The following is a 27,245-nucleotide window of genomic DNA, read 5'->3' as shown; positions in this document are numbered from 1 at the left end:
ATTTGGTTTTCTGTTCATAAGGAATAAGGAGTTAACGTGCGGTTTGGAAAAACAATTACCTAATTTCATACTAAATTATAGTCACAGTTATACACTTCTGTATGCTATTATACCAGTAAACAAGGGGGAGCACAATTACATGATCCATAAAACATCAATACCTTTGTTAAGCTTATAGTGTTCGGTTTTGGATTAATGTAATATCCATATCATATTTTATATATATTATTATATCATTATATTATTTTATTCAGATGTTCTTGCTATTTTGTCCTCTTCCTTTAAAACATTGATTCCCAACGTTGTGGCCCCTGGATGAAAGTTGACTCTGGAGAGAGACCCTAACACAAACTACTCAAGGATGTATGAAGAGTCAAACAACAAATAGGACTTTTGTCCATTCTCTCTCCGTTATCTCCTCACAGGTTTTTCACCACCCTTGTGCTGCAGGATCTGGTGAATGAGGTGCCTTTGGGAACAGTTGCATCCAAATACAACTGCAATCGTGGACAGTTACAGTCTCTCCAGCAGTCTGCTTCTACATATGCAGGTACACGCTTAAGAGTGTTGCTGAGCATCTCTAAGGTCAGGAGATATACAGTATACCGACTCTGAATTCTACACTTAAAAGGGGGCAGTAACAAAGGTAGTAACTTGATGCAAGACGCTGGAGCACTTTAGACTGACAGATATACATCATAGACTTTATTCCATTAGCTGATGTTTCTGCACCTACATGATTCCTTCAAAGCCACGTAAAGTGCTCATTCTTCTTGCATCAAGTTACAGTGAGAGGTTTATGAGGTCTTAGTGTAACTCAGACTTTGAGTGTGTGTGCTTAACTGTGGCTCAGAACAAGTTTGTCTGGGTGTGAGTGTGTATATATATATATATATATATATATATATATATAAAAGCCAGAATCAAACAGCAACACATTAGTATTTCAATGACTCTAAATCATATGCTCAGTGGTACAGCTGACAGAAACACTCAGACCTCTCTGTCATCCCTCCAGGAATGGTAACCGTGTTCTGCAAGCGTCTGGGCTGGCACAACATGGAACTGTTGTTGTCCCAGTACCAGACCAGGCTGAGCTTCGGAGTCCAGAGGGAGCTGGTCGACCTCGTCAGAGTTTCCCTCCTTAACGCAACACGAGCCAGAGCGCTGTATGCACAAGGCCTCTGTACTGTCGCTGAACTAGCCAGAGCTACTGTAGCTGATGTGGAGAAAGCCCTGAGGAATGCTGTCCCATTTAAGAGGTAGGTGTGTGCTTGTTTGTGAGTACCATTAAGATATAAATGCATATTAGGTAAACAAGAATATGATTAGCCTTACAGCATACAGGCTGTTTCAACTGAAGTGCCAGCAACTGAAACTTGTACATAAAATAGCACTTTGTGGAACGCCTGGATAGCTCTCCTGGTTAAGCGTGTGCCCCATGTACTAAGGCTCAGTCCGCAGGTTCTCTTCCAACCTGCGGCCCTTTGCTGCATGTCATTCCCCCTCACTCCCCCCTTTTACATCTGCAGCTGTCCTGTGTAATAAAAGCCTAAAAATAATTTAAAAAAAATAAATTCTATGATGGAGTAAAGAAGTCATAACTGGATGTACAGAGACAATCATGTATTTCATCTGCATACAAAATATATAAAAAAATATCCAAATAGTTTTAGTAGACTGGGGGGATTCAAACATTTTCAAAACGTTTTAAGTAAATATGTGGTTTGGAGTGTGCAGGCATTATTCTTAACAACACTACTATAAACATACAGCAACCTCCTTTATTTTGGAAAAGTCAAGGTGATAGAAGCAGGAACATTCCTGTAAACCCCTGTTAAACCCTAAGCTTGCATAAAGTATGTGCAACTGTAGCATCAGCACACCAAAGCTATAATCTCCCTGAAACATGACCCCTGAAGTAAAGCCAATGTTGTACTGTCTGTCATCCTCAGCTCTAAGCGTGCAGTGGATGAGAGTGAGGTGGAGGCAGCCGAGAGACGCAGCCTCCGCTGTGTCTGGGTCGCTGGTGGTCGGGCCCTGACGGAACAGGAGGCCGCTGTTGAGATAGTGTCTGAGGCAAGGCTCCTCCTTCAGGAAGACCTAGCCCAGTTAGGTGTTCAGTGGGACCCGACAACACTTCCTCCTGGGGCTCCTGCTGTAAACAGCCCCGATGAAACCTCATCTGCCTCACATCTCAGCTCACATGAAGCACAGGTCGACAACAATAAAAATCACCAGGAAGGAGACAGGGTCAGGAAAAGTGACAGTAGAGATATTGACAGACATGGAGGGGCGAATAAGGAAGAATATAAATGCAGGAAAGGTATATCTGAAATGAAAATGGAGAAAGCACAAGGAGAAGTCAACCGAGAGCAAGGGAAGTCCAAGCCTGAAGACAGAAAATTGGAGGAGCACAGAAAGACAGAGCCAGAAATCAAACAAACGGGTAATGAAGTGCAAGTGGAAAGAAGCAAAGAAACAAAAAACGACGAGGCAAATAAAAAATTATTAATGGCAAATGACACAGAAGATCCAGATGAAAAAAGAGAAAGACAAAAGCCCACAAGGTCAAAGCAAGGAGGGGAAGAGGGCAAGAAAGCCGAGCCAAAAGAAGCGGAGACGAGTAAAGGGATTGCCTCAATCAGACCGGAGAGTCATCAAGCAAATGGTCCTGTTCCTGAAAGGAGCCTGACACAGGAATTGGCTGAAATCGTATCCAGCCCCCTGCTTCGACCAATGCCTCGTCCTCAGCCCTCTCCTTCCCCGATGCCTCCTCCCCGGTTCAGAGCTCCAGTATCCCGAGTAGAAGTACACCACGGCGTTCCCATAAGGACATCAAAAGGAGATGGTGCCTCACCTGTGCATCCAGGTAGACTGAAGCACTCGAAAGCCTTAAGCAAAGTCCTCCACTCTATACAAACTGACAAAAGCCTACAAGATAATGTAGAGGCTGCACAGACGTCACACTCAAAACCTTTGGTGGTTTCTACGGTCCAAAATGTAGCGCCTGCCGGCCAGGTGCCTACAACTGTTCAGGCTCCCGGCACTGCGCTAGAAACCCCTACAAATGCAGATATGTTAGACTCTCACCTGACCGTCTCGCCTGCTTCCGTTCCCTTATTCTCTCCTGAGGCCAAGCGAAGAAAGATGGACTGCGGAGAGGTAGATACATTTTCATCTCCCGAGCTGTACGCTGGAGACGAGGGAGATAAGGAAGCAGAGGGAGATGTTAAAAACGGAGAAGAGACTTTCGGTGACAGCTTTGAATTGGACACCCAGACCGAAAGAATCATTGTTCAACAGGTATGCCAACACAGAGATGGGAATGGTAGAGGTACGAATCAATCGGTAGAAACGGAGAAGATAAGAGAAGCCACTGACAATGCATGTCCCAGATTTAACATTTCTCTCACAGATAGCCAGATGGAGCTCATCCTTAACACCAGCCACCAGGTGAGTGACCAGAATCATCCATTCTGTTTTGGTTATTAACCTCCTAATTTATTTGCCTCTTAAAAAATCAAACTGTTTTTCCAGATTTCTCCTGGTCCAGATGGTGATAATGTTGTTGAAGATAAAGATGAAAGTGGTGATGAGGATGCCAATCGGGCTGCCTCCGAGAGTGTTAACAGAAGCAGTAGCTTCCTGTTTGACAGCCTGTATGACAGCTCTCTACTGGCTGGTCTGAGCCCACACCAGATCCTCGACCAATCGGACGAACAGGAGCCCGTTGGCCACGAGATCAGAGACCCTCTTCCGTCGACCCAGGAGCGAAGACGCAGTGAGCTTCTCGCCAATCAGGAGGCCGAAAAGCAGGAGGCAGTCCAATGGGGCGAGTCCTCCTTCAACTTGTCGGAGTGGGGCGACTCGCTGCTGGTGGGCGAACACTTTCTGGAGAGGCAGAGCTTGCTCAAACACACAGAGAGAACTCAAGAAGCAAGTCAACCCAACGCAGACCATGTTGTGCCTAAGGAACAGCTGTCAGAACCACAACCTAAAACCAGTCAGATGCAGCCACAACCCACCACTACAACTACTACAACAACAACTCAAAATGAGCATGACAGAGATAAAGCCAGTAATAATCAAGGCCATACACACAAAATGAAACAGCATAGTAATGCACAACATGACAATAAACCAGGCGGGAGACAGGAAACTACGAATGAAGAGGGTGAAAATGGGAAGCAATTAGAGACAAATGTAAGGAAAGAGGAAATTAATGCTTTATTGTCAGATAATGCAGTTTTTAAACACCCACAAGTCCAAAATGCACCTGAAAGCTCGTTTTATTGCAGCCCTGGTTTGCAAGAGATTTTTGACCGCTGGCCTAGTATGTCTGACCAGCCCTGGCAAAACGCCACAACAGGCCACACAACCACTCATACACTCATTCATGCTGCAAATACAGCAGAAGTTCCAGATCTACCTCAGCCCTCAATGAAGTTGGACAGAAAAGGCGGAAAGACAAATGCGCAGGCTGTTGCTGCTGGGAGTGATTCTCGAGAGGAACAAGCATCAAGCCATGACAGTGAGAATTTAACAGAGAGACCAGGCTCTGCTGGTGATCTTATTCCCCCAACTCAGGAAACGCCACCTGTCACACCCAGAGTAAAACGGACGACTTCATCTGTCCAGTCGCCTCTCATCGCTCAGCCACTCAACCAGTCGACTCCTTCAACCCTCCTGCCACGGAAACCAGCAATCACAAAATGTCCCAAATCTCATCCAGGAAACCGTAATCATCTATTAGAAGCGGTTGCTGACACTACAAAGCCTAATTCTACATCAGATCGCAGCCACCAACACCAGCTGGGACGGAAACCAAAGACTGTTCCACCCTTAAGTTCAAAAACAAAACCCCTGCTATACACCGACCAGAATCTCAGCACTCCCCAAGACCGTGCTTCTCCATCCTCCCCCCGGCCCAGGCTTCCCTCTGATGCAGAATCACCTGTGACTGATAAGGGCTTCACTCTCCAGCTGTCCCAGGATGCACCGCTCTGTTCCAGCAACTTGGGGACCTTCTCCATCGTAGACGTGGCAAGTGACCGGCGCCTCTTCGACACTTTCATTAATGAGTGGAAAACAAAGGAGCGGTACTCTGTGGCTTTAGCCTGTGAAAAGAGGGAGCACAGACAGCAGCCTGAGGAGGAAATAGGAGGGAAACATCAGAGAGGTAACTGATAAACATGTACCCAGGTGACATCACCTCACAGTACAATTTGATATCAATTGCTGCCATGCGCTAACCCAGAGATTGACTACATCTATGAAGTATTTGATGCAGAGAAGTCTCCTTTCTTGCATTTGTGTTTTTGCATATTATTATATTATATTATCAACAACACATGACATATTTAAAACATTATAAGCAAAGCCTGTGTTGTATGCAGTCTCCTCATCCATGCGTGTATTTATTGCGTGCAGCGTCAGCAGCTAATCAGGAGCTCCACAGGGCCGATGGTTTTCCAGTAAGAGACAGTGATGGACTGGTGTTGATTGGACTGTCTGTCTGCTGGGGAGCAAGAGATGCATACTACATTTCTCTGCAGCAAGAGCAGAGCAAAGGTATAGAAACACACATACTGTACATGAATGCAGAAGCTCACTCCAAAATAGTTTGTTCAGCCAGCCAGTCTATTACCCCTCAGGTTTGAGCTCCAGTCTGGCCCCGCCTCCACTGGATGATGATTTGCCAGTAAGTGAGAGGCTGCGGCTGGTGAAGACCTGTCTGAGCAGGCCGCCGACTGGTCATAGAGGAGGTGTGGTTGTCACGTATGACATCATAGAGGTGTACAAGATGCTAGTCCAGAGCTGTAGCATCAGCTTGGAGGGAAACTGCGAAGATCCCAAGGTGAGGGAAATCACGTGTGCACGCATTTTCATACACATACAGCACATATGGAAACTCGCATATTGGTAACTATGAGCAGGCTGTTCCATGGGATTTCATTTAAAACCTCTTCTCGTCTCTCTCTTCTGGAAGACAGCAATGCACCAATATTCACCGGGATCTTTTCATTTTCTACAAAAAACTTTCCCCATCAGAATAATTTGAATGGTGCTATAATCACATAAACAAATCTACACATAGGGGCTTTAAAAGAGAATATTTAATAAAATTGGTCAATATATTTATTGTTTTGCTAAGAACCTTTGCTGCATCATGAAGTTTTTTTTATCAAAGTGACTCTGTTTTGAATGTATGCCATAGGTTGCGTGCTGGCTGGTGGACCCTGGCAGTGAGGAGCGGACTCTACCCAACATGGTGACTGTCTACTGCCCCGAAGAGTTACCTCTGCTGGATGGACTTGGGAACGCGCTTGCACACTGTCCTCGTGTTAGGGCAGCGACCAAGAGCGTGCTCATACACTCTGTCATGAACCATCTCACTGGCCTGCTAGAGAAGGATGGCATGCTTGGTATAAAAAGCAAAGCAGACATTCATACAATATTCCTACAGTGGTAAGAACTGTAGTAACCATGATGTTTTTTTGTTTTTGTTTTTTTTAACCATTGTTGTAATGTTTTTGCATGCACTTGTCAGACTTATTCAGGAGCGTTGAGATGCCCTCCCAGGTGTCTTTGGCTCTGTTGGAGTTAAATGGAGTGGGCTTCAGCGTCAAAGAGTGTGAAAGACAAAAACACGTGATGCAAGCCAAACTCACCGCGCTGGAGTCTCAGGCTTACAACCTGGCCGGACACAGCTTCTCTCTCACCAGCATCGACGACATCGCACAGGTCCATCTTCTTTATCCCAGCCGTGTTTTTGAATCAAATTGCAAAACTACAACAAGGCGTAGTAAAGCGTACAATTGTCAAACATATCTCGCGTGTACTGTAGGTGTTGTTTTTAGAGCTACACCTGCCTCCAAACGGTGACGTGAGTGGGTTGAAAAGTAAGAAGACCCTTGGCTACACCAGGAGAGGCGGTGGCAGAGTACGACTTGGAAAGCAGTTCAGCACCACCAAGGTGAACTGTTTTTCTATAACGCTGGGAGAAAGATAAGGTAACATTTGTGAGTGTTGACTATGTTTAAACTGAATTGTAATGATGGTTGGCAGGATGTTCTGGAGAAGCTTCGCCCCCTCCACCCGTTGCCAGGTGTTATTCTGGAGTGGAGGAGGATCACTAATGCCTTGACTAAAGTGGTGTTCCCCCTGCAAAGGGAGAAGCAATACCACACCACACTGGCCATGGACAGAATATACCCCATCGCTCAGACACACACAGCCACAGGTAACAGGCAGATACACACCCAGACATTACACGCACCTGTCGTTAAAGTAGAGTATTACAGTGTGCAATACAATTTTTTATTGAAGTAAATCTAAAGCATGCAGTGACCCAGCTCATTCTGTCCTCAGGTAGAGTGAGCTTCACTGAGCCCAACATACAGAATGTCCCCAAAGACTTTGAGATTTACATGCCCACAGTGGTGGGGGAGAGCCCACCTTCACAAGACAGCTGCAGCACGACCACCAAAACAGGGTAGGTCAACATCAAAGTTCACTGCACCTGATCTATGAGCACGTGGCTCTCAAAGTGGGCTCTGACTACTGACGGAGTACTTGAGAAGCTTCTAGTGTTTTCTCAGTAAAATGAGACATGGTTTAATGTCACTAAACAGTGTAAAATAGCTATTGTTTTAATCATAATGTACATATTTATTACTCACTTTAGTGGATAAACTTCACTTCTTGAGAAACAAATTGAGTACATTCAGGCTAATAGTGATACATCTTACTCCCAGCTCATTTAGAAAAAGTGTGTAGCTATTTTAAATACTTCTATATTATCTTATATATTCAAATATTCCGATTTTTTTTTTAGCGGGTGCATGTAAACGCCATTATGCAAAAGATTAATATGTCAATATCAAAGTTAATTTGTGTAGTGTCTCCATTCTTTCAAAGTAATATTGCTAACACATAAATATAGTGTGATATGGAAATATATGCAAACACTAGGACTAATAATACCCTTCACGGCAATGTAAGTCTCACTTTGCAATAAAGGGAATGTTGGTTTTAGACAGGGTTTAAAAGTGAAATAAAACCTACATTAGAAAACTCAGGGTATTGCATACAATACACACAAGTGACAATTAATAAAGCCAGATGCTGGTAGGCATTTAAAGTGAAAAATAAACTTGTTACATGCTGTGTATGGTTGGGAATGAAAAGTGTTAAGATAACTACAATGTTTGTCTAACTAAAGCTTGTATGGTTTTGTTACAGAAAAAAGCGACGTTCTGTTGTGCCTTCAGCTGCAGCTGGCCATGCAGAACAAGGCCCGGCCTTCTCTGTCAGCATGAGACATGCCTTCGTACCTTTTTCAGGTTACTATGATGATACAGTTGATTTGTGTTGGTGATCACCTTCTCTGTCTGTAACTTTGTCTCCGACTGTTCTACCAGCTGTGTCTTTCTGTACTATGCTGTAGGTGGGATGATATTGGCAGCTGATTATTCTCAGCTGGAGTTGAGAGTGTTGGCTCACCTCTCCAAGGACCAACGCCTTCTGCAGGTCGGTAAATAGCAAGGAAACATCATGTAACAGTCATCAAGAAACCGGTAAAAGGAATGATGAACTGTGTGCGTCATCAGGTGCTGAATGGAGGCGCAGACGTGTTCCGCTGCATCGCAGCTGAGTGGAAAAGCGTTGACCCAGAGTCTGTGAACGACAACCTCAGACAACAGGCAAAACAGGTACAGCTAGGCAGGCGAGAGATGATGACATGGACACGCATGCATTCTTACTGGTGTGTTTTTGTCTTTTCAGATTTGCTATGGCATTATCTATGGGATGGGAGCTAAGTCTTTGGGGGAGCAAATGGGAGTGGAGGAGAATGACGCGGCCTGCTACATAGAGAGTTTCAAGGCCAGATACAAAGGTATACAACGCTGTTTAATTCACATTGTGTCCCAGTTGATGTGTCACAAATTGTTTGTGTGTATATGTAAGTATGTGGCAGTAGAATCCTACATACACAAATAATTGTTCATAACGTAATTGTATATTTTTGTATTTTTTTTTCTTCATTGTCGTTAATCATTGAAGTACTGGAAAGACAAATTGAACATCCATGTCCTGTGTTGTGTTTCAGGCATCAATGTTTTTCTGAGAGAAACTGTGAAGAACTGTATAAAGAACGGCTATGTTCAGACTCTGATGGGCCGTAGGCGATACCTACCTGGGATCACTAATGCCAATACGCACACCAAAGGCCATGTAAGCATGCTCGTCCATCAGAACTTGCCAGAATTTATTTGTAAGCTGTGCAATGTAAAATTCAGGTGTGATATTTTTTTTCTTTTTCATGAATTCCATAACTTCTCTGTCTCTCTTTAGGCAGAGCGTCAGGCAGTGAACACAACTGTACAGGGTTCTGCAGCAGACATTGTTAAACTTGCCACCGTAAACATCCAGAAACGGCTACGAAAAACATATCCTGCCGCTCCACTCTCTCACCAGCACACACACGCAGGTGACTTAACACTTACTCTTCTTTTCCCATACTGTATCAACACAACATGCAGAAAGAGATAACCACTGCATTATTATTAAGTCTGTAAATTAAATCATGCCTAACTGTGTCCGTTATACAGCCAGCAATTACCGCAGAGTTGGGACGTCTCAACTCAGAGGGGCCTACTTCATCCTGCAGCTGCATGATGAGCTCATCTATGAAACCACAGAGGAAGACCTCATACAGGTATGAACATTATTTGGATTGTCAAATCATCAGAAGTATGTGTTAAGTATTGTAGTTTACAGAAAACATGGTACTGAGTAGACCTTCAAAGTTACACCGTGTGAGATTTTCATCTTGCGTGATTTATTTTTGGGCCGACAAAGCAGGATAGTTACAGTTGTATATGTATTGATAAGTCTCTTTTTACGTTAAAAATAAGCAGCCATAATATGACTACTTGAATTTCAGATATTCAAATAACATTAACTGACACAGGGTTGCAGTAATTGTTGACCTGTGATAAAAAAGTGATTTTTGAATAGATTTTTACTTTAATGTAGACTATTTCCTACAGTTTTTTTTATTTTTTTAGGGTGGAGAAAACACATTCTGAAAAAGACCACATGTATACATAATTCTTTGTCTTTCTGTCAGGTTGCTCAGATAGTAAAGAGGGAGATGGAGTCGGCAGTAAAACTGTATGTAAAGCTTAAGGCCAAAGTCAAGGTGGGACCCAGCTGGGGCAACTTGCAGGACCTAGATATATAATGTGAATGTTTTGATGTTTTAAATTGACATAAAATACATGCACTTATTGCTTAAAGTTCTGTAATATGTTAATACTGCTGTACCATTTGTACTAAAATAATTTTTTTAATCACTACATTAACAATGACCTGTAAGACATGTCTATGATTACATGAGCTCTAAATTAACTATTGAGTGTATTTATAATTCTGTTTACTGGTGTACAGTGTAAAAAAGTATACATTTTTGTAAAAAGTATGGAATTTTTACTCTTATCCCAATACATGTCATGAGATTTTATGCAAGATATTCGTTGTAAAGTAACAGTGTAATAACTTGACATTATTTTTGTCTATACTTTGAAATCCTGTGCCGGCAACTATTATTTTTATTGACTAATGTGCCAATTGTTTTTTTCGTGAATTGTTTACTCTATGAAATGTCAATTGTGAAAACATTCCTGTAACAACTTCCTAGAGCCCAAGGTGATGTGTGTCCCAAACCCAAAGATATGCAGGTTACAATGATTTAATCACAAAAAAGCAGCTAATCGTCACGAGACGGAACTGGAGAATTTCTGGCGTTTTTTTTTTTTTTTTACAATTTTTGCTTGAAAAACAATGTTTTCAAATCAAAATAGTTGATTATTTTTCCATCTAACAAATCATTTCAGCTCTACTGTGATGCATTTAAAACAAAGACAGACCAGCTGTAGTCTTGAGGACATCCTGAAATCTCACATTTTATTGGACCATTGGTTGAGTTGTCGGTCACAGGAACATACATCATTATCATTGTCACGTTAACATTTTGTTTAACACTTATGACATTCAACGCACAAGAAGTGTTGTCAATAGGATACAACATTTTCTGTGCAAAGGGAAATTCACCACCTTCAGTTATGGGAATAAACGTGGTCGAGGAAGCAATTTTGTGTGACTTTGGCCTTAATTGACTATCTTCAGGTGGATCTTCATAATACAAAAAAATATATATTTTTAAATGATTCCATTCAAAACTACATTGACTTTGCCAATATAAGCCAATGCATACCGTATAGACCCTGGAACTAAATAAGAAGAATTATTTACTTTTTAACACTTCACAATTAACCAGTGCACAATGACACCACAGAGCTCTTCAACACGGGCTCAGTTTGACACAAAAATGAGTAACAAGTAAATAAATACATGTCATGGACACACATCCATAAACAAATGCAAAAAAATAAATCAGGAACAGCACAGGTTTTGTTTAAAAACAAAAAAAAAGGGTGTTTTAGAAACAGGAGTGCGATCCCAGATGGTGGTACAGAGGTTTCATGTCTGTCAAAAGAATGGCTTTTTCTGTGTGAAACGGCCATTGAACTCACGCCATTACTTAATCTAAAGAACCTATTGTTTACTCAAAGGTTTTAACTGATGTCAATGCTGTCATCACCTAAGTATTTAACATGATAGGTAAGACTAGCAGCTACGTCTGCTGTTTTATTTGATGCATGTCAATTGACTGGGGAGCAATGTAATAAAATTGCTGCTCATCTGAAGAGTTGATGCTCGTCAATAGGACAGTGACATATTCCAAAATATTGACGTGCATCAAACTGATGAAGCAAGTCAAGATGCTGCCAGTGTGTGTTGCGCTATAATGTTTGGGTAATAATTATTGCCCATAATATCAATGTGTGTTTATGAGGCAGTCAAGGTGATCATAAAAGAGAACAATCATCTGCAGACACAATGATAATCAGTATCTTTGGTGGTTTCGCCATTGTCCACTGACCTTTTGCACCTCTAAATTATACAACAATATTGGCTTGACATGTTTCTATAAAAGGGAGATGGCCAACATCTGGCTAATTCTGTGGTTGGCAATAATTGCAAAGCCAATGAGAGGACTCTGAGGAAGGAGAAGGTGTGATTCTTACCAACTACAAATCCACTTCACCGCCCCGACAGTCCTACCACCATCCCCCTTAGGGCTTAGCAGACTTAAAACAGAAATTAGACTAACGGGGTTGTGTGTTAAGAGTATGCAGGTTTCTTTAAACAGTTTTTAGTCAGACTCACTGCCACAAACAGAAAATGGTTTTTAAACAATTAAGGCATTGACACAGGCAGAGCTGTGCATTTCACCAGAGTAGAAAACAGAACCGAGAAAATATATGTACACAGGTGCAGTTAAGTGCTACTCAAGCAGCCTCGTGTTGGCTAGATCTGGGGCAAGAAAAATTGGGACCAGGACTGGCCTCGTCTTGCTCCATTACGCACAGGCGGGGCTGGTGTTGGGGGGGCCAGGAGCTTTGCCCTTGTCAGAGAACATCCTGAAGAAAACTCTTGGCCATGGCCCAGGTTATTGGAGTACAACAATTGACATGAAAGAAGGGAAGTAAGGACACAAGAGGTTTGAGGACGACATCTAGGAAGTTGTCAAGGTGTCTCTCCATTGCGGCTGAAGAAGTACCTGACGGGGGGACCAGGGAGGTCGTCGTCTCCATCTGCCTCTGGAGCGAATGACACAGTGAGGTCTACGTAGCGGCGGTCCACTGATGGCTTGATCAGCTTCTGCATCCTGTAGCGAGTCAGAGGCAAAGTTAGCTGCATCTGCATTAGCCTTTGTCCACGAAACCTCTTAACAATACAGACACTAATGCAAAAGTTCACAGGGTGGTGTAGTGATGACAAAGAGCATCTGTTAATGCCCTGCTCAAGTGTCTTTGAGCATGAGACAGATTTCCTGTAACCTTCAGAAGTTCAGTTTTGTAATGTTGACTCCTACTTTGGGAGAGGGTAAACAGAAGGGCACAGGAGTCACAAAGAACAGCAGTATCACAAAAGAATGGGAGAATCAGGAAACACTTACGTTAGTTTGAGTCTCTTTGAGTGTCCAGGCATCACAGGCACATAGAGCATCTTCACACCGTGGACGACCATAGTGGGTTCAATTCCATACTTTTCCTGAAATAAAAACAACAAATCATAAAAAATAAACAAAACAGACAAAGAAGCAATGACAAGCCTCAGGGGAAATACAATAATGTGGTGACTGCATCTGAATAGCTAATACATCAACAAAGTAGAATACAAGTAAATGGTAGCTCACCCTCACTGCATTCATGAAGTCAGAGAGAGTGAAGTCCTCATGGCCAAAGATAGTCCAACAGTCCCAGATGGAGAAGTAAATGTTGTCCCTGGGAAAGACATCAATACAGCTGTCACTACATTACATTGTGATAATAATGAAATGTCTCAAGATTCTCCATTTGGTGCCATCTTGTAGCTGAAATTTTAACTTTGCTGCTGTGATTGTGCAATAAAAGTAAAGTCTGGTCATTAGTATAATAGACATTTTCTGTGCATGGGTTCAAAACAGCGATGCCTTCATGCCAGGAAAATAAAAAAAATAAAAGGTGTTGTATCAAGTAAAAGTGAGATTAAGGAATTGTGTATATGCTCTTACCTAATGAGTGACTGTTTAACTGGGGCAGGCTCAGTGAGCACCACTACAGGGATGGCCAAGTTAAAGAAGCAGTTTTTGAAAGATTCAAATTCGTAGCCTCCAACCACCTTGATCAACTCGAGGGCAACCTTAATACATAAAAAATAATAACACAAAAGGATTAATATATCATGGATATTGAACAATGGAATTTATTTCAGAAGTTCAACCACGCTTTCCAACATCAATTTACATTGACACTCTAAGTCCATCCATCCGCTTATCAAAGGCCAGCTTATGGTGGCAGCAGGCTACACAAGGTAGTCCACAGACATCCCTCTCCCAATATATAGGCCATGCAGTTCATTTCAGATCGACAAAGATTTTGGTCGGAGGAGTTAGTCGAGCTCATCCCGCTCGTCATTTCCGGGTTAGCGCTCCACCAATGAGATCGAGTCCAACTGCCCGCCTTCAGATTCAACATGTCAAATCGGCCCAAATGAAGGCCGATGGCCCCTCCAACGGACGACGGCACGGAACAGACTCGAGTCACTGACCTCGCCAGACTGTCCGACGGCCGATAATCGGGTTGGTGTGTCAGGGCCTTAAAGTGGGGCCCAACCACTCTAAGGAGGAAACTCATTTCAGCCCCTTGTATCCCTGATCTCATTTTTTTTTTCAGTCACGGCCCAAAGCTCATGACCATAGGAGAGGGTTGGAACAGAGACCTGGTAAACTCGGAAATCGAAAGCTTTGCCTTCCGGCTCAGCTCCCTCCTCACCATGACGGTCTGGTTGATCGCCTGCATTCCTGCTGATGATACACCAATCCTCCTGTCAATCTCACGCTCCATTTTACCCTAACTCAAACAAGACCCCGAGATACTCCTTCACTTAAGGCAGCAACTCACTCACAACCCAGGAGGGAGCAATCTGTAAGAGAACCATGGCCTAAGATTCTCCTCCTGACCGCTTCGCATTCGACTGCAAACAGCCCCAGTCTGCGAAGCCAGGGGTCAACACGCCTAGGTCCCTGCCTTTGGTTGCCGCCTCTGACAATACACAAGAGAAACTGGGACCCCTGCTGGAGCCAGACCTGGGAGGGGGGGCTCGCCAGCTTGCGCCTGATGGCCTGGTCTGGCACAACCCGAAAAGACTTCATGGGCCCACCCCCCTCAGGGGTAGGCATTGGAGTTCAGGTGCCTTGTCAAGTTTGAACAAATCAATAAAAATACTGATAATCATATTATCAAGCAGTAATGCTGTATACCAAAATCTGCTGTTCTTAAATTGAAGAAATTGTCATTGCCCAACATCTGTAGGGGTTTCAAAACAAAAAGGCACCAAGTTAAACCATCAACACAATTTCAATTTCAAACGTTTCTCACCAGTCCAGCCACAGCAGCTGTTGCCGTGGCAATAGCGGGGATGATCTTGCCAGCGATTCGTTTGGTCTTGAGTCTGTCAGCTGGCTCAATGGCATACATTCGAGCTCTGAGAGCAGATGCTGATGTGACAAAGTCCACGTGGCCGTTGCTGTCATCATCCTTTTCAAACTGTAGTGGACTCACCTGTAACCTCTCTACATGTGAAAGCACAGACATTATCACCAATTATTGAAAGTAGTTTTACAGTGTTTGTAATGTAGGCTTGCCTACTTAATAGGATGGGGAAAGAGTGCCTGTTCCCGAACTATTCACACCGTTGTAATGGATATAAGTGAATAACACTCTAAGTTCCAAAATTTAGCAGTCATCTTGAGTGTCCATTTACAAATCTGCTTGCTGAGTATTTGCTATGATTTTATTTTAATTGTGAACCTGCTGTAACACTGTCAGTAGCAATGGCCTGCTCCAGCTGTGCGATGGCCTCCCTCTCCTCTTCACTGCTTAGAGGCATCTTCATTGAATCAGGCTTCTTTGCTGCCTCATTGGTCTCTATACACTGGAAGGAATAGATCCACAACAATCAACAAGATTAGGATTTTTGTTACACAGAAATCAAGGACCAGGACCAGAATATAGATGCTTACTTTCTCTGAGGGCCTGTACTCGGGGATCTTGACATCTGAGAGAACCCTTGTCACTGCCTCTTCAGAGAGATCCTAAGAAAGAAGGAAAAGTTCAGTCAGGAAGTGAGTGAGTGAGCGAGTGAGTGCATGTGTCAGTGTACGTGACCTACCTTTTCTGAGTAAGAGATGTTATAAATCCCTGCAAAGAGCCGGGCAGTGCTGACAATGAAAGTGAAGTGCCTGATGGGGAAAGAGGAGAGTTTGGCAATCTTAGATACAACACGTACAATACAAGAAAAGCTTAAACTGTAACATAAGAGCATACTCACAAAGAGTCGTTCAAGTCAAAATCAAAAGGTGCTGGAGGTCTTTTTGGGGACTGCCAAAACAAACCTAAGGAAGGGAAGAATAATTTTAAGTACAACTGATACTGTAGTTATGCATATTTTTAATTATTGATTTGGTAACTTTATAGGTAAACAAGTGTTTGAGAAAAACTTACTTCCGTCTTTTAACCTTGTGTCCAGGGGGAAAGAATGCAACAGTTGTAGGGCCTACATAAAAACAGAATCAATAACATGTAAACACTTGCCTATCATATTGTGGAGCTTGCACCAACACACATATACAATCTTTTAAAGGAATATGCATTTTCAGGAAAAGAATACCTTTCTCTTGAAATACTTTTCGAATTTCAGACGGGCAATAGTGATGCAATGTTCCCACTGGCTAGGGCGTTTGCTTAGCAGCTTAATGACCTGGAATGCTCCCTCCAGACTTTCCCCCGCCTGCATCCTCTAAACACACAAAGAAATCTTTAAAAACAGTGTTTTTTTCAAATGAAGTATTACATTGCTGGCAAAGTTCAACACAAATGCTACTTATAAGTCACAACAACAACTGTGACATACAAAGTCTTACCTGTAGCACCACATCAGCCGAGGAGTGGGTCTGCCAGAACGAGTTGTACATAGAGGGCTTGTGGACAAACAAATTCTCAAACTGGACAAACCCAAGGAGAAAGTTTAAAATTAAGACAGTACACTCACACGGTGTCAAAAATAATAACATTGATCACTTGTTCTGTTTTAAGTAGGCTGACCTTGTCTCTGGCCCATTGAATGGTGTGCTCTATAACAGAAGGGAAAGACTTGAGCGTGCAGAATGGGATCTCCTCTTCTGGGGGGTCCCTCTGGTAAGCAAAGGAAAAGATATATTTAGGAGCACTCTAAGACTAAGGTCTGTGTCTATGAAGCAGGTCTGGTATAGGACTGAAATAATGCAAGGAATAAACTTAAGTAAAAAAACAACAACACAAAGATGGTCACACATACTCACATGGCTATTGTAGGACTCTGTCAAATTTGGCACAATGATTTCTGTGTGTCCTTTAGTTCCCATGGTACCAGAGTCCAGGAGAGGTCTCTGATTGGACAAACAGCGGCTGGAAATGAAATACATGCAGAAACACATCATCAGTCGTTGGTCAAATTAGTAAATGTTTCATGAAATGCCTTGCCAACTCCTCCACTCATGTCACAAGCAGGCTCTTTCTGGGTTTACGGTGAAGGATGGGTTCAGTCAGAGAAAATCAAACTAGGGCCACTGCTAAGATTATTGATCGTGTCCCTTCAATATTTGCACCAACCTGTCTACATATCTCCGTGCCTCCACGTTATCCAGCGCGGTGACCACTAGGTTCAGGCGGGAGTAGAAGGAGTCATTGTAGATGCTCTCAGTAGCAGGACACACCTTGTTTAGGTGAGCATCTACCTGCAGGTCTGGGTTGATATCGTGAGTGGCTTCTGCTGCGGTGGTACTCTTCGGTTTCTGAGACACAGAAAGACCGGAGTGAATGTCTGTGTGGAGCGTGCGGTTGATTCCGATCATTTGTTTTTTACTGATCGTAACCCGAGTGCTTAAGTACGAGTATCTGCCAGTCTGATCCGATATTTTTCTATTTTCCTACATAATACAGCTGCACAGAGAAGATACACAATGTCACACATCACAAGTAGTAAACAGTTCACCTGTATGTGATGTGGTCTGAAGAGAAACTGCCGATTGAGGTTGGACTTTTCTATAAGGTCTGGGTCTGTGATGCATACCTGAGAAGTGACAGATACAGAAAACACAGTTTCACTAAATACATATTGTCAGGCTATGCATTGTATTGCAATACATAAAGAAAGTCAAACAGAGGAGAGAAAATGCAGACAACCACCTCTCCTGAGCTCTTGGCCAATCCCACTCCAAGCAGGGCAAAGTTTTTTAGCATTTCACAGCCTATGGCGCCACAGCCCACCTGGATGAGAAGACAATGTAGGGTTCATTTGGACATAAACCTTAAAATTATTTAATATGAAGAAGCCTTGTATGTAAAGCACAAGCCTCACCATGAAGACCCTGAGCTTGTGCAGTTCTACACACATTGATTCACCGATGCAAGCTCGTAATCCATCATACCGATCGCCCCTTGGGAAAAAGTCCTCAGCAGAAACAGACTGAAGTGGCCTGACTACCTCAATGGCATCAAGATAAAACTAAACAGGAGAAACAGAGATAGATGATGAAATTAACAGATAGGGGAAAATGTTTAAAAAGATGCAAAAACGGTGAACAAAAATTAGTAAAACCTATTAAAGTTATTGTTTCCGTTGCTGTGTTGCAATGGAAAAGTGGTAGATTGAGCTATTGAATTATCAATAAGCACCATTTCACTTTTAAAAGCAGGTCTTCATTTCAAATTGAGGAACCTACCCATTGCTGCAGTGGTGCAAACTTCCCTGTGATGGCCTTTAGAACTTCCTGGCTGGCTAGTCCTCCTACAGCTGCTGCCAACGGAGGAAGAGTTCCCCTCGCTGTTCTCGACAGACAGCGCACCAACTCAGTATTCACAGGAGCCTGGAAGAAAAAAGGACAAAATGAAGAGAGAGAGAGCGAGTGCATGCAATGCAGGTTGAAGGAAATCAAAGCATGAGGGATATAAAACAAATTAAAAGCACTCACTTTGTTTCTGAGAGTTGCATTCACTTCCTCAGTTAGCTTTAGTAAAACCTCAGCATCCTGTAAACACCTGATGGCATTAAAAGTAAAACTGCTCACAACTGAATGTGTCACATTTTAACAACTTCACACACTAAAATCCACAGCCAAGACAAATGATTTCCTCGGGTACTGTTGGAAGTACCAGTTAAAGTTAAACAGTAGATAAGATCAGGACAGTGAAAAGCAGAGAAATATTTTGTTTACCCAGTGTTGGGAAGTCTACTGTGCTGTTCCTGAAAGGTGTCTAGAGCCAACATGGCTGCATGGATCTGTAGTGGGGCCTGATGGGTAGATTTGAATAAAGGGTTTGTGAGGAAAACTGCTTGGTTAAACTCAAACAAAAAAACACAAGGCATTTGTAAACAGCAGTAAATATCACATAGCAAGGTTGACTTGGTAAGACTTCTTTGAAATATCTGGCTTCTATAGCATTAACTATTTACCCAGCAAAAAAGAACAAGCACACCACTAAGAAGTCAAGTGACTCTACTGGTCTGTACCAACGTGTTTCTTTACTTGTAAATATAATGTGAAGGCAGTGTTTTTGGCCATGAAGGGATCCTGAAGGTATGATGGCTCTAGTATTCCTGAAAGCTATTGGTTAGTAGCTTTGATCCAATCTAAACTTGCTGCTCTTGAGGAGATTATGCTGCATAGTTTATGGTTTTTTGGCATGTGCATTGGTAAAGTGAGCTAGTTTTGCTGTAGAACTGGGTTCAGCCCAAAGTTAGCTGGCGTGCCGGCCCATTAATCTTGCTTTGTAATGCCGTTTCCACGAACATCTTAACACTCTCACCTCTGGTTTACTGAAGTCTGGAGTCAGGACCTGAGGGTCACACAACTGTCTCTCCATTGTCTCCTGAAATACAAAAGTGGATAAATGCAGGGACACACAAACAAAGAATATTTCTATTCATATATGTTTATTTATGACAACTAGTCAACTTACAAATCTGTATGTCTTGGGGGTTTTCACCATAACAAAGAAACCTCCATGTGCATATGGTTGTAGTTGGGATGTGTCTCCTATTGAAAAACTGTAAGGGGAAAGGACTAATCACACACACACACACACACACACACACACACACACACACACACACACACACACACACACACACACACACACACACACACACACACACACACACACACACACACACACACACACACACACACACACACACACACACACACACACACACACACACACACACACACACACACACACACACACACACACACACACACACACACACACACACACACACACACACACAATTATGTCACTTTATACAGAAAATATCTCACCAAATCTGTTCTTGGTACCTTTGTCACATTTTGTGACAAAGGTAACAGATCTAGAATGTTATGAAAAACAGCACATTTGCTTCACCTTATATAAATACTACTGACCACAACCATAATTTAAATGTTGTGTACATTTGTGATTTATTAGGTATGCCAGTGTTACACACTTACAACACACAATTACAATAATAAACTTACAGTAAAAGCATCAAATATACTAAACTTATTATGGTCAATGTAGAAATAATACCTGAAACTGGCTGTGTGGTGCCGTTGACCTCCACCATGCCATTGACCTCTCTGAAAACAACACTCTGGCCTGTCTGTAGGCCATGGGGTTGGTTGTCCATGCAGGTTACCACCCCAGGATTGTCCTGAAGGGGTGCAAATTCAAAAAGGAGATCAAATGTTTTTTTTGGAGCAGACACCCCCTTTGAGGGCTCATACTGCATTTTCTTTTTTAAGATCAACTTTTTATTATTTTTCTATTTTTTTGAACATACAGAACAGACAAATACAACTGAACAAGAACAAAAACCCTCACCCACCCTCTGTGGTATACTGTATTTTCAAAGATGAATTATGGAACTGCATTTCTAGATAATGCAAAAATCTGTCAAATCCAGTTTACTCTATGATGTAGCTCATCATATATCACATTTGCCAAATAAAAAAAACCTGTCAGATAGGAAAAAGATAGATAGATAGATAGATAGAAGACTGTTAAGAATGTTTGAAGTGTTCAGACTACCTGAGTGATACTTTGGATGAAAATCTCCTTGGGCTCCTCCCCTGTAGGATCTGACACTTCAAACTCCTCTCCAAAATCACAAAACACCCGCACACAGATGCCATAAGCATCACAGCCAATAAACTGGAAAGGACATGAGGTGAAACAGTAAATACACAGGCAAAAGGTTTGGTTGATATTTGACTGGTTGTTGACATGGCTTAGCGCTCTTTAATGTAGAACCACTATGCGGACTGTAGACATACTCTGATGGGGGGTCGTTGTGAGTGGCAGAACTCATTCACTCTCTTCTGTAGGCTCAATCTGGCTTCCGTCAAAATCACACACTGGAGAGGAGAGCATAGCAGAAAACAATGCAGGTTATAACTAAGGTTATCTGCAATTGGAAAAACAAATGACAATGAGACCATTTTTAGTTGTTCCATTAATGAATAATTAAACAGGTAATGCAGACAACCCATGGGCCAGTCAGCGAATAGAATACATCAACCCCGAGTGTTTGGCAGTTACTATAATTTCAACCTTTCACGGTAGCATTCCCACCGCCTGAGAGAGAAGCAGCATTTTCCTGGTTTACATGCTGAAGCAGTGGTTTGAAATGCTTTAATTGACGGCATGACATGTTGTCTCTCTTGGAAACTATCGTAACTTCTATGAATCACACCTTCTGTTCTCCATTAAAAAGGATCAACTACAACCTAAAGATTCTGAAAAACAATACCTGATACTTTCCAAGAAAGCTGAGATCAGTGTTGTCGGCCAGAGCAGAGGAAGACATGTCTACATGGACATAAGGGTTCAACTCTGCGACCCGAGGGCACACTGCCTCCACTCTGTGGTTGAAAAGTAAAAGAGGGTGGATAAGATAAAAGAACGACAAAGGGATTGAGATAGAATAGAAGAGTTTGCATATGTATGTGGATTACAGGAAAAGTGTGAGAAAATGATATTTCAGATTGTGTCTAAAGTCAAAACAGTCCATCGTTGTGGTGTGTTTTACCTTCTTCTCTGGCTCAACACATCCTCTTGGCGGATAAAGAAGTTGGAGCCCAGATCCCAGGTTTCACACTGCTTTGTGTCATGAAGGGTGACTGCCTGCACGCACACGCACACACACAAAGATAAGGCCACATGAAAACCAATTCTTTACACTGAAACATTATATATTGTCACTGTATTGGACAATCATAATATTTAATATATTTAGTGAGAGTGCGTACCTTCACACCAGCCAGGACAATATTCTTTGCTGTAAAACCAGAAGTCAAATTGCTTAGTGTCAATCCACAGCCAGCAATGTAAATCATATGATATGGTATTAAATATCTTACAGAGCTGTTGTGCAATAATGTGACATTTAGCCTACCCATTTCAATTCCCAGTCCTCCCATTCCACTGAGAAAGACTGAGGACTGGGCCATCTGGTGCATAGCACTGTCTCCCAACACATATCGCTGGCGGCTAGACAGATTGAAAGAATAGAAGAGGAAGTGTGAAGGAAAGTGACAGAGAGATCAAGAAGGAAATGGAGGAGCACAAAGTGTAGTTTAGTTGACTGTTATAAAGCACAGTGCTGTAATGTCATTTTAGTAAGGGAAAAGGTAACTAGACTTGCCTGTAAAGAGAGTCGTCAATCTCCATTGAGTCTGCAGCCATGCTGGGAGGGAATAGGGGGGGATTCAGCTGTCTGCGATAACGCCTCTACCCACCAATTACCAAAAAAAGAAAAGAGTACAGACAGTGATTACCAAAGCCATAAAATGTGATGGTTACCGGTAATAATCTAAAACCAACGCCCTGTTGTAGGTTACCGTTAGCTAACGTTAAATGGCTAACTTACTAACGTTACTCTCAACTCTAGCTGTCAGCGTGCAAAGGTAAGGTGACTGCCTTCAGCCAATGAAGTAACGTCTTCTAACAATCAAAGATCACAGTTAGCCACTAACTAATAACGCTGGTGGATTTTTTTTTAACCTGCTGTGGAAAGCTCAACGTTAGCATCTACAGCTAGCTAGCAGTGAGTGCCACTGCTGCCTGGTGCCGGGAGGCGAGGACACTTGTCATAAACTCGTTAAAAGTGATGACACGTAGGTTAGGCTACGAGTAACTGCCCAGGGTCGACAGCTGTTTTAGGTATTATCATTCTACCAATTAATATGAAAAATGCGTTGAGAATATTGTTAAAAGTAGACAAATAATCATACGTAGCTACCTGTCAGTATGCGCGACGAGCTAGAGCGAATGTCTTCTTCTTTGGGTTTTAACGTCAGCTTGCATCCTCAAGGCTGAACTACTGCCATCTTCTGGAGTTAGTTAGTTAACTCCTGCAGGGCATGGATCCATGGTCCCCATGTAGAGAGAAACCCTTCTCTTACTGTAATCAAAGATCTTCTGTACTAATCAATTTATCCAAACTACATAAAAAAAAAAAAAAAAAAAACATGAGAGAAACCGTGGTTCTTCTTCTTCTTATTCTTCTTCTTCTTCTTCTTCTTCTTCTTGGTATGGAGTGTGGATCAGAATATTTAATACATGTACAATATTCAAAATACATAAATAAAATAGAAAAAAATACTAATACTAATAATACAAATAATTAAATAAACTCATATCTTCTCAATCATATTAATTTGTCTGAGATTACTGAAATAGTAGATTTTACACACTCATTTCTTGAGTTGACAGTATAGCATAATAGGCCCTATGCTCTATTGTTTGTTCTAAACTAAAGAGAAATGAAAGAAAGGTTTACTTGGAGGTGTACCCTGATACAATGTACAGATTAATGACATTAAAAGAGGTGTGAAAATAGGACAGAAACGGTTGCCATCCTATAAAACATTTCTGGATGATGAGCCTTGGGATGTTTTAGCCTCCCTCAACCAACATTTAAGAAGAAGTGGTACAGTCTCTTTCAATCTGAGGAGAATCAGTCGTCGAGCAAGCAGTGTCTCTTAGAATTTCATGATGATACCGACAAAGGCATTTGTTTGATTATCAATCTTCTTATCTCATTGATACAATTATATTATTTCTGAACTCAATGGTCAGCAAGCAAACCATTATTCATTGTTTTAAAGAATGATTTAAAATTTATTTTAATGCTATTGATAAATGCCAGAATCCAAATACTCAAAAAACTATTTAAAATCTTTTTAAAATATATAATATAATAAAATATAATATAATATAATAAAATATATATTATGGTAACTTTTTTTCTTCTTCTTTATTTCAAACTAAGCGCTAGTTGACAAAGTAAAGACAGATTGCTGAACCAGTCCCAGCCAGAGAAACAGAACAGAAACAAAACAGCGTTTGGGTCCTCCAATGTTTAAAGAAACAAAGGTCAACGGCCAGTGAAACATTTACATCCTACTGACTCCCATTCTAGGAGGTCTAGGCTGTCTTTAATATATTTGTGTAATTTGTGTCTGTGTTTGTGTGTGTGTTTAGAGACACCCTCCCTCTAATCATATTGGTCAAAGACCCACACAGGAACCTCCCCCTGAAATAGGCCAAATCACATGCACACAACAGACTCTGAACTCCAGAGTAACACTGTCATCTCACCTGCTCACAGATTTACTCTCTCCTGGAAATGTGGTGCAGTCGTATGGCACTGCGTCGGCTCCAGTGGATCGCTGTTACTCCTTTAAATATCACTGGGGGTCTAACAAGCAACGTGCAGAGGAAGATGTCCACCTTGCCACGGGTGTATGTCACCCGACAGATCCCACCCGAGGGCCTGAAGATCCTCCGTGAATCTGGACAGTGAGTCCTGTTAAGTCATTATATATATATATATATATATATATATATATATATATATATATATATATATATATATATATATATATATATATATATATATATATATATATATATATATATATATATATATATATATATATATATATATATATATATATATATATATATATGTATATATATATATATATATAATCTGATACATGTACCTGATGTGACTGTGATACCTTTTTTGAATGGTCTGCTTTGTAAAGTTCATCATTTACTTTGGGTAAACAGGACTGCTTATGTTTGCCCTTAGGTCAGTCAGATAAGACTGGTAGCCTAAAAGGGTATTCTCCCACAGCAGAGATGAAGAAATGTCACTGCACCTTAAAGTCCCAGTATAGTTTGGGATACATATCTCAGTTGGAGCTTTAACGGAAGCTTTAGTAACCAATTAATTCCTTTCTGTGAATAATTAAGAACATTGTATTTGGATCTTCTGCCATGGTTTATGTTTTCCCAGGGTGCAGTTTGAGCTGTGGGACTCAGATGATGTCCCTGTACCCAGGAAAGAGCTCCTGCAGAAGGTTAAAGGTGTTGATGGTCTGGTCTGCGTGCTGACAGAGAAGATTGATGCAGAGTTGTTGGATGCTGCAGGTCTGAGGACAGTCTTTGAGTCAGTTGAATGATGAATGAAATGAAAGCCCTCTCTAATGTATGTGTGTGTTTATGTTTGGTGAACTCCTGCAGGTCCAAACCTGAAGGTCCTCAGTACTATGTCCGTGGGTTTTGACCATCTCTCTTTGGAGGAGCTGAAGAAAAGGTGATTCTTATCTTTCTATTTCCTTAAGACACAAGGTTGATTTGTGTGTATACTTGCGTGACTGTCATGTGTGTATAACGTTGTGTGTAACTTTGTGTTTTTATTTTTTTTCCCCAGAGGAATCCGTGTGGGTTATACTCCTGATGTTCTGACCGATGCTGTGGCTGAGCTGACTGTGGCTCTGCTGCTCACTACCTCCAGGAGGCTCATAGAGGCCACACATGAAGCCAAGACGTAATGTCACACGCACACACACGCACACACACACACACACACACAGAATTGTAAACATATTCAATAATGACAGTGAATTACAACTACAGTGGAGAATAACAACATCAATACATAAATATGGTAATTAATAGCCAGAAGGTATACTGTACTGTAAATAGCTTTGTTACATTTCACACACACACACACTCACACTCAAATCTATCCATGTATACAAACACACGCACACCCCCCTTTGGGGTCAAAGGTTAAATTATCGTCTCTCTTGTGTCAGTGGTGGCTGGGGCACATGGAGAACTCTGTGGCTGTGTGGACACGAGCTGGCCAACAGCACTGTGGGTATCCTGGGCCTGGGGAGGATTGGTGAGCATAGACTATCCGAAACACTACACACAACATGCACATTATCTTAACATCAAACTGCCATTTCTGTAAATCCGATACTTCTTACGCTGTGTCTTTGTGCTCTCAGGTGTGGCTATCGCTGAGCGTCTGGCACCTTTCAAAGTAAAGAAGTTCATCTACACAGATGTGGCCCCCAGGCCTGAGCTGGCCAGTATCATTAATGCAGAGTATGGTAAGCATTATATATTTGTGGTCACTAAAATGTAATTTTGTATTGTTATAATCATATATCAGTTATAATCATGCACAATGCATGCACTGTAAACAAAGTGGATGGTGAAGTGGTTTAATAATGATTTACTTCACTGGCTAGTCAAAGAGACCTTTCATTTCCTGATTTCAGAGATACTCAATATGCTGGTATGTTGTTATTTTGAAGAAATTAAATAAGATGTAATGAGAATTTGCTGTCCGCTTTTTATTTTAATGTGATAACATCAATGGCACCGTCTCTTGTTCTAGTCTCTTTCAACGAGATGGCAAAGCAGTCAGATTTCCTGGCTGTGTGCTGTGCTTTAACACCGGAAACAAAGGAGATCTGCAACAAAGACCTCTTCTCCAAGATGAAAAACACCTCCATCTTTATCAACACAAGCAGGTACCCTTATCCTAAACAAAAACACAAACCAAATGAGTTTAACACATATTTTACAGAATATCCTCGTAATGAAAGACTCGACTAAGATGCACATCAAGGTTTCTCAAATCTGGCCATGAGTACATTATCTGTTTTTCGTGGATGTCTGTAATTCTGGTCATTGTGTTGTGTCAGAGGTGGTGTGGTGAACCAGGAAGACCTGTATGAGGCTCTGTCCACTGGACAGATTGCAGGAGCTGGGTTAGACGTCACTGTTCCTGAGCCCCTGCCCACAAACCACCCACTCTTTACCCTCAAAAACTGCGGTGAGTCTCTCGGACTTATTAGGGCTTAAACTGCCTGAAAAATACTTGGTTTTCAAGTAACACTATTAAGGCTAACTTGTCGTCACAGCTCAATTTTCACTGTCTTTTTAAATTCTCTTCTCCCACAGTGATTCTCCCACATATTGCTAGTGCCTCTTATACTACCCGTAATGCCATGTCTGCCCTGGCAGCAAACAATCTCCTCCTCGGCCTGCGGGGTGAGACGATGATCAAAGAACTCAAACTGTAAGAATAAACTGGTCCACTCCGGCTGATTACTGGACCATCAGTTCAACTCATAATTATTCTTTAGAAGATTAAAATAAAACCACAACTTG

The 27,245-nt window shown here is 41.8% G+C and overlaps 3 protein-coding genes across 5 annotated transcripts in view; 2 read left to right on the top strand and 1 right to left on the bottom strand.

Annotated features, from left to right (window-relative positions):
* polq (polymerase (DNA directed), theta) overlaps positions 1–11,154 on the top strand; it is an 18,434-nt gene extending 7,280 nt beyond the window's left edge. The window contains exons 17-35 of the mRNA XM_028602938.1: positions 426–550; positions 1,019–1,262; positions 1,956–3,456; positions 3,541–5,182; positions 5,434–5,574; positions 5,658–5,860; positions 6,221–6,428; positions 6,554–6,747; positions 6,851–6,979; positions 7,072–7,246; positions 7,375–7,498; positions 8,248–8,348; positions 8,453–8,535; positions 8,616–8,717; positions 8,791–8,902; positions 9,116–9,240; positions 9,361–9,496; positions 9,618–9,724; positions 10,139–11,154. Coding sequence (XP_028458739.1) covers positions 426–550; positions 1,019–1,262; positions 1,956–3,456; positions 3,541–5,182; positions 5,434–5,574; positions 5,658–5,860; positions 6,221–6,428; positions 6,554–6,747; positions 6,851–6,979; positions 7,072–7,246; positions 7,375–7,498; positions 8,248–8,348; positions 8,453–8,535; positions 8,616–8,717; positions 8,791–8,902; positions 9,116–9,240; positions 9,361–9,496; positions 9,618–9,724; positions 10,139–10,252 — 5,566 coding nt within the window. The 3' untranslated portion in view covers positions 10,253–11,154. The remainder of the gene's footprint in view (positions 1–425; positions 551–1,018; positions 1,263–1,955; positions 3,457–3,540; positions 5,183–5,433; positions 5,575–5,657; positions 5,861–6,220; positions 6,429–6,553; positions 6,748–6,850; positions 6,980–7,071; positions 7,247–7,374; positions 7,499–8,247; positions 8,349–8,452; positions 8,536–8,615; positions 8,718–8,790; positions 8,903–9,115; positions 9,241–9,360; positions 9,497–9,617; positions 9,725–10,138) is intronic.
* On the bottom strand, positions 10,942–23,211 carry uba6 (ubiquitin like modifier activating enzyme 6). 3 transcript variants are annotated; one of them, XM_028602969.1, is made up of 32 exons: positions 23,002–23,211; positions 22,405–22,497; positions 22,156–22,250; positions 22,010–22,038; positions 21,790–21,884; positions 21,511–21,622; positions 21,035–21,115; positions 20,790–20,912; positions 20,289–20,412; positions 19,677–19,780; positions 19,524–19,586; positions 18,932–19,008; positions 18,689–18,755; positions 18,440–18,583; positions 18,076–18,222; positions 17,904–17,984; positions 17,710–17,787; positions 17,328–17,509; positions 17,018–17,123; positions 16,782–16,871; positions 16,601–16,681; positions 16,348–16,476; positions 16,182–16,233; positions 16,009–16,072; positions 15,850–15,919; positions 15,701–15,772; positions 15,489–15,612; positions 15,057–15,250; positions 13,691–13,818; positions 13,334–13,421; positions 13,094–13,188; positions 10,942–12,802 (listed from the first exon to the last, which is right to left on the bottom strand). In XM_028602969.1, exons 2-32 carry the CDS (start codon positions 22,443–22,445, stop codon positions 12,661–12,663), a joined length of 3,078 nt encoding a protein of 1,025 aa, XP_028458770.1. In that variant the 5' UTR covers positions 22,446–22,497; positions 23,002–23,211; the 3' UTR covers positions 10,942–12,660. The 3 variants fall into 3 exon arrangements, with proteins under 3 accessions (XP_028458770.1, XP_028458762.1, XP_028458754.1); XM_028602961.1 differs by having other exon boundaries at positions 22,405–22,490; XM_028602953.1 differs by lacking the exon at positions 23,002–23,211 and adding an exon at positions 22,764–22,955 and having other exon boundaries at positions 22,405–22,490.
* On the top strand, positions 22,311–27,245 carry grhprb (glyoxylate reductase/hydroxypyruvate reductase b). Its single transcript, XM_028602990.1, has 10 exons — positions 22,311–22,666; positions 24,373–24,563; positions 25,069–25,202; positions 25,296–25,368; positions 25,486–25,602; positions 25,874–25,962; positions 26,072–26,176; positions 26,467–26,602; positions 26,777–26,907; positions 27,036–27,245. The coding sequence occupies exons 2-10, from the start codon at positions 24,391–24,393 to the stop codon at positions 27,155–27,157; spliced, it is 1,080 nt and encodes a 359-aa protein (XP_028458791.1). The 5' UTR covers positions 22,311–22,666; positions 24,373–24,390; the 3' UTR covers positions 27,158–27,245.

This window comes from Perca flavescens, chromosome 2, assembly GCF_004354835.1.
Source record: "Perca flavescens isolate YP-PL-M2 chromosome 2, PFLA_1.0, whole genome shotgun sequence".
Taxonomy (NCBI): Eukaryota; Metazoa; Chordata; class Actinopteri; order Perciformes; family Percidae; genus Perca; species Perca flavescens.
The sequence above is the reverse complement of the archived record's forward strand: the minus strand, read 5'-3'. Positions and strand labels throughout refer to the sequence as shown.

What these genes read in the sequence shown, in the direction of transcription:
- uba6 (XM_028602953.1), bottom strand. Translation starts at nt 22,790, where the DNA reads ATGCTAACGTTGAGCTTTCCACAGCAG. An exon ending in CAGCTGCTGTGGCTGGACTG is followed by an intron (nt 13,819 to 15,056) that starts GTGAGAAACGTT and finishes TTATGTATTAAG; the next exon opens with GTTGCCCTCGAGTTGATCAA. An exon ending in GTTAAACAGTCACTCATTAG is followed by an intron (nt 13,422 to 13,690) that starts GTAAGAGCATAT and finishes TGTCTTTCCCAG; the next exon opens with GGACAACATTTACTTCTCCA.
- grhprb (XM_028602990.1), top strand. Translation starts at nt 24,391, where the DNA reads ATGTGGTGCAGTCGTATGGCACTGCGTCGGCTCCAGTGGATCGCTGTT. An exon ending in AGAGTTGTTGGATGCTGCAG is followed by an intron (nt 25,203 to 25,295) that starts GTCTGAGGACAG and finishes GAACTCCTGCAG; the next exon opens with GTCCAAACCTGAAGGTCCTC. An exon ending in GCCACACATGAAGCCAAGAC is followed by an intron (nt 25,603 to 25,873) that starts GTAATGTCACAC and finishes CTCTTGTGTCAG; the next exon opens with TGGTGGCTGGGGCACATGGA.